Source organism: Trachymyrmex septentrionalis, unplaced genomic scaffold, assembly GCF_001594115.1.
Source record: "Trachymyrmex septentrionalis isolate Tsep2-gDNA-1 unplaced genomic scaffold, Tsep1.0 scaffold114, whole genome shotgun sequence".
Taxonomy (NCBI): domain Eukaryota; kingdom Metazoa; phylum Arthropoda; class Insecta; order Hymenoptera; family Formicidae; genus Trachymyrmex; species Trachymyrmex septentrionalis.
Genome location: NW_017304269.1, coordinates 1,984,282 through 1,990,185, shown reverse-complemented (window position 1 = coordinate 1,990,185; position 5,904 = coordinate 1,984,282). Strand labels below are relative to the sequence as shown.

The window sequence follows — 5,904 nt, the reverse complement described above, 5'->3', positions numbered from 1 at the left end:
TGTGTGTGTGTGTGTGTGTGTGTGTGTGTGTGTGTGTGTGTGTAGGGTGGCATTAAATTACTGCATCACCCATCCTGAACAGGTAGAGAGGATTAAACTAAGTCGAAAAAGTCCTGTACTATTTTGCAATACTTAATGAGATATTAATTATTAAAAATCACTAAATATTAGTCTTCAATAATTTTTTACTCAAATACTCAATTTTACAGAAAAACAGTAAGAGATAAAAATTATTTATTTTCTTCTCATAAAGTTCTGAGAATTTTTTCAGAATCGTATTTTCTCACGTTGATAAAAATAAAAAAAATGAAAAATGCACTACTAAAAAGTTGATAAAAAATTATATATGTTTAATAACAACGCAAAATATTCACTCACAAACAAATTATGGCATTATTACATAATGTCTTGCGAATCGATGTTTTACGATTTGAGAATATGATTTACAATTTGATAATATGTTTTAATTTCAAACTTTTGACGTTATTGATACACTTACGAGAAAAGAGGAATGGAACGCAATGGATATAAGAGAGGATTTTGCTTTATCGAAGACAACAAATCTTCATGCGAGCGTTAATTAATATATTTATATTATAAATAGTAAATTGTGTAATGTATAGAAATTGATATGTCTATAACATATAATTTATAACATATAATATTATAACATTGATGATGACCGCGTAAAGAATCAGACTATGGATTGACGATTATGATTGCCCGATTCTACCAATCACGACGAGTTCATCGTAATTGGCTGAAATAGAACCGGGCAACCGTCAATCATAATTGTCAACTCATAGTCTGATACTCCTCTTAGAGACCGGTACGAGTAAGTTCATTTTCATAATATACTTTTCGAGTTATGAGGCTTGAAAATTACAGTATCACCAGCGTTAACATTAAGGTATCCGATCGATGACTAAAACCTATACACATACACACACACCCAAAGATACCAGAAAGTTTACAGATTATTGTATTTTTATCCATTGCTAATGCTAATGACTCTTGCCATTCATTTCATCAAAGTGAAGAGTGCACTGATACAGTACTTCTCGTTTTAATAAAGAAGTGAACGAAACTAATTGGTATTATCAATGGATAAAAACACGGCGATAAACAGTAAACCTTAAAAATTGAAGAACTTATCGGTTCGTTCTGTTACTTAATAATTATATTTATAATACTTATTTAAATATACAAGAAATATAAAATATTCCAGAATTTGCGCATATATTGAATATATACTGTGATTCTCTGTACCATGAGAAGCAACTATTTCCTTTAAAAAAATTGCGTCCAAATAGGTTTTAAAATATAACAGTTTATGAGTGACCTATTAACTAGGTCGTTCCTTTCCGTGATAATTTTCCGTCATCAAATTATATATAATATTAACGCTCGTTTTTTCTGGATCAATTTATGAAATTAATCGTACTTTTCATTAGCGGTGGAAGGCGTGTTGAATAAATCAACAATATTGTGTCTTAACGCGATGAAGAAGACAAAGATCGCGTTAATATAACATGATCAATTTACGTTTCTTATCGATTATCGCTGCGATGGCAATGAATTAATCGACTTTTTTTGTGAAACGGGCAACGTAATGGGGAATTAAGGGAATAAACGGAAAAGTGTGATTGAAACGATTTTGAATCGATTAGTCTACGCCGATTTTCCGGACTTGTGACGTTTGGCTATTTTCATAAGTTAATAACTCGTTAACTAATGCGAAAAATGCAAAATGAAGGTTTTTCTACACAGTTTAGTCCATTCTGCACTAAAAGAAAAGATTGGCTGCTGCAGGAAATTAGATGGTAAAATATGGCATATTTAACTGGCTGCTGCAACCAATTAAAAATGCTATGCCATATTCAACCAGTCTTTTCTTTTAATATACCCTTATGCGAGAATTTTATCGTTAATTATCAAACATCCTGTATATTTGTATAGATTAAGATTACCTTGCCACCATATTGACTGCGGTACTGACAGCAGAGAAAAAAGTATCATGTGCCACTGGCTTTACTCTTTATCTTTTCCCTAGAATTAGAAAAAGATAAAAAGTAAGTGAGAACCAAGATTAAAATTAATCTATATTGGTAGAAACAGGCATTAGAGTCTTTTTTATCAATATTTTCGACGGTTAACTCACAGCAGTATCAACAATAGTTTAATCTCAAGTATTATCTCCTCTTTCTTCCTTTTCTAAGACAACTACTTATATTACCACGAGTTAAATTCGTTCAAGAAATTAAAAAAAAAAAATAATTGAGATTGAAACTTATCTTATTTACTATTTGTGTGTGGAACTTAATCAGTTTAAATAAAGATTACTTATCGAGGATGACTTGTAAATAGGCTTGTAAGATGGCATTCTATTACTTGCTAAAATATCTCACGATTAAGTTAAGGAGAATGGAAAAATTAAGAAATCTTGAGGAAATAGATATTATTGCAGTTATTAAGAAACACTGCCGCAGGTTGCATAAAGTAGCACAGTCTATTTTTGCAGCTGAACTTCTTGTGATTCCTCTTTCCACTTTTTCTTTTTACGTTGAAAAAAAGAAAACATAAATATACGTAGAACTTCGGCTGTAAAACAGATTTGTTTATTATATTGTACATCGCATATCTAATCGCGTGAGCTTCCATGTCAGGGAGAGGAAATACCCTCATGATACTGTATGGATATTAACAGATAGAAGAACTCTTCATATACAAAATAAATAACAATAAATAAAGGGCACAGTAAGAGACAAACACATTTTTTACATTGTCACACAATTAAAAGGAATAAATTACAAATAAAAAAAAGTAAAATTGAAAAAAATAATAAAAAAAACTCAGTAATAAAAATAATAAAAAATCTGTACAAAATTAATTATAATATTATACATAATAAATAAAAAGAATTCGGGATCAAGACTCACCCGAACTGTGAATATTCTGAATATGCGATTATTTGCGATAATTTGATTTTATTCTGCGACTTTTTTCGTTATGCTAATGTCTGAAGAGGGCTCAAACTGGTAGCCGAAACTTGTAACCTTAATCATTTCTTAATTTATATTCTAATTTTTTGCGTTATGTAACTTTTTATCTCTGTTAATTGTAATATATTTTTTTTTGTGTATTTGAAAGAAATGTGTTGACTCTTACTTTGCCCGATATTTATTTTTATTTATTATGTTTAGAAAGAGTCCTTTGTTTTGTTATTTAATTTAATAATATTATACAGCGATTTTTGTGATAAGTTAATGTCTGAAGAGGGCTCAATCCGATAACCGAAACTTGTAATGTTATGTAATTTTACATATATACTTCTCGTTATTTGTATTATATTTTTCTAATTATGTAATTTTTTTTTTTTAAGAAATGTGTTGACTCTTTGCCCTTTATTTATTATTATTTATTTTATATAGGAAGAGTCCTTCAATCCGTTTATTGTTTTGAACGCAGGCTGTAATATACAATACGTACAATACATTTTTCATTTTTTAAATTTATTTTTCAATGTTACGGGTCTCATGCAGTCAGACCCTGATGTCAGAATCATGCAGTGAGATGTCTTAAATTATAGATTAAATATCGCAGAAAGATTATTACGAATCATTTACATATCCGTTTTATAAAATATATAAAAAGACAAAAAATGGATATAAACAGAGTGATACAGAACGCTTTCCAGAAATCTATGACCAATCGTTCGAAAATATCACGCTACTTGTCAATAAAATATCCCTCTCCACTTTCCTTACCCTCTCCTTCCTTTTAATATTTATAAAGACTGTTTCCTGCTGTCATGCCTTCACATTTTAGTCAGTAATTATTCTTACAAAAGTTCCAATTCTTGTTGCTTAATTTTATACTATTAACTTCGAATTGCACTTGCGAAGTTTGCGTCAAAAAATACGTGGTAAGCAATTTTTATTATGTAACTAAATTAATTCGCACGAATAAGAATTTACAGTAATATTGTAAAGTAATATAGTGTTAAAAAATAATTTATTTATTTTTTTTTTATTTCAATTAGAATCTGGAAATTACATATTTGCCACATGGAGTTGCACTTTACTTTTCGTAATAAAGAATCCTGTTGTAATAGAAAATAATTCATTAGCGATTAAGTAATGTTCAACTACAAGTTTTATCAAATTACTCTGTTATCTCGTATAAGCGAATTGAAAATCATTTTACAATCTTCTCTGATTAGCGTTTATTATTTAATTTTATGTTTTTTAAATTGTCACACAATTAAAAAGAATAAATTAGAAATAAAGAAAAGTAAAAATGAAAAAAATATATAATAACTTAATTACAAGTTAATAAAAACAATTAATAAAAACTTAGTTACAAGTTTTGACTACCGGATTGAGCCCTCTTCAGACATTAACTTAACAAAAATCGCTACAAAATTGATTATCGAGAATGCATATTCCTTAACAGTTCGGGTGAGTCTTGATGTATAACTCGATATTATTCGCATACGATTGAACAATCAAATGTGTTGTCAAATTTTATATCTATTGGAAGAAGTTCTAGTTGATAAAAAAAGATAAAAAAAGTCTTCTTACGAAAAAATAAACACAATTAAATTAACATATTCTCTCTCTAATAAGGAATTCTAATAAGTAATTAAAACTCATCAAAAATCAAATTATTCAAACAAGTATGTCCATATAAGTATGACAACCAATCAAAATGTACAAATGGAACGCAGATGTGTAAGACGGACATTATGTGTCGATTCAAAAACCGAAAAATAGTCTAAATTTACAAACTGACACTGAAGGTCTTTATAAGATATATATATACCTATTGTAAATAAAGTTTGACTCTTCGATACTGACATTCCGTCTGTGTTGATCCGTAGCGAGCGTACATTTTAATCGACACATTCGGTAACCGAAACTTATAACTGAGTTTTTATTATATATTTTTTTCATTTTTACTTTTCTTTATTTTTCTTAATTTATTGTTTTTGTGTGACAATTTAAAAAATGTGTTTGACTCTTACTTTGCCCTTTATTTATTGTTATTTATTTTGCATATGAAGAGTCTTCTATCTGTTAAATGTTTTATGTTTTTATTTTTGACATCTTTATTTTTGTATGTACTGATGATGGCAAAATATTAACCGAAACGTCTACGTTATTATATTATAATTTTAAATATATGACTTTCGCTTAAGTCATCTAGTGTTGTGGCTGAATCCTTCCTTTTATTTATATTTTAAACATATTAAATTCTTACTTTAATCAGAGTGTAGTAACTATTTATATAACTTATTCATATTAATAATGGCGCAGTGTATAATAGTATAGTACAGACACAGTTAAACATGGTGAATCCAGCAGAGCACGTTTGTTTTAACGAAATACAAAAACGCGGCGTATCAATAGTAATAAAAGAGTTTACCAAAGACTTAAAAAGTATATCTGGAACATGTATGGATGTCGGTTGTGGTCCCGGAGACATAACAAATAATATGCTTTTACCATCTCTTAACTCAAATGCTGTAATGATTGGTAAGAAGTAATATTAGTTCACGTTCTGTGAATATAACAACGTAGTGCGATGTAAAAATTATTCTTTTATTCAATTTTGTAGGTACGGATATTAACGTGACCATGATTAAATATGCGACGGAAACGTACTATCATGATGCACGTCTCAAATTCGAAGTGTTGGACATTCAAACTAAAAACTTGCCAGAAAAATTTATTTCTAAGTTCAATCATATATTTTCATTTCACACTTTGCAGTGGTGCAATGATATCAGGTAAAAAAGTTTTTAGGTGTAAATTTATCTCTTTTAAAATTATAATTTTATAGAAAAAGAGTTTTATTAATTTATATTTTATATATATATATACGAGTATATATATATATAAA

At 28.6% G+C, this 5,904-nt stretch overlaps 2 protein-coding genes across 3 annotated transcripts in view; both read left to right on the top strand.

Annotated features, from left to right (window-relative positions):
• LOC108753409 (multidrug resistance-associated protein 4-like) overlaps positions 1-5,904 on the top strand; it is a 32,374-nt gene that overhangs the window by 5,398 nt on the left and 21,072 nt on the right. The gene's annotated exons all lie outside the window — the stretch shown is intronic.
• The window catches only part of LOC108753445 (juvenile hormone acid O-methyltransferase-like), a 2,373-nt gene continuing 1,805 nt past the window's right edge, over positions 5,337-5,904 (top strand). For both annotated transcript variants that reach the window (XM_018495010.1, XM_018495017.1), the window contains exons 1-2: positions 5,337-5,537; positions 5,620-5,791. In XM_018495010.1, the coding sequence (XP_018350512.1) occupies positions 5,351-5,537; positions 5,620-5,791 (359 nt within the window). In that variant the 5' untranslated portion in view covers positions 5,337-5,350. The remainder of the gene's footprint in view (positions 5,538-5,619; positions 5,792-5,904) is intronic.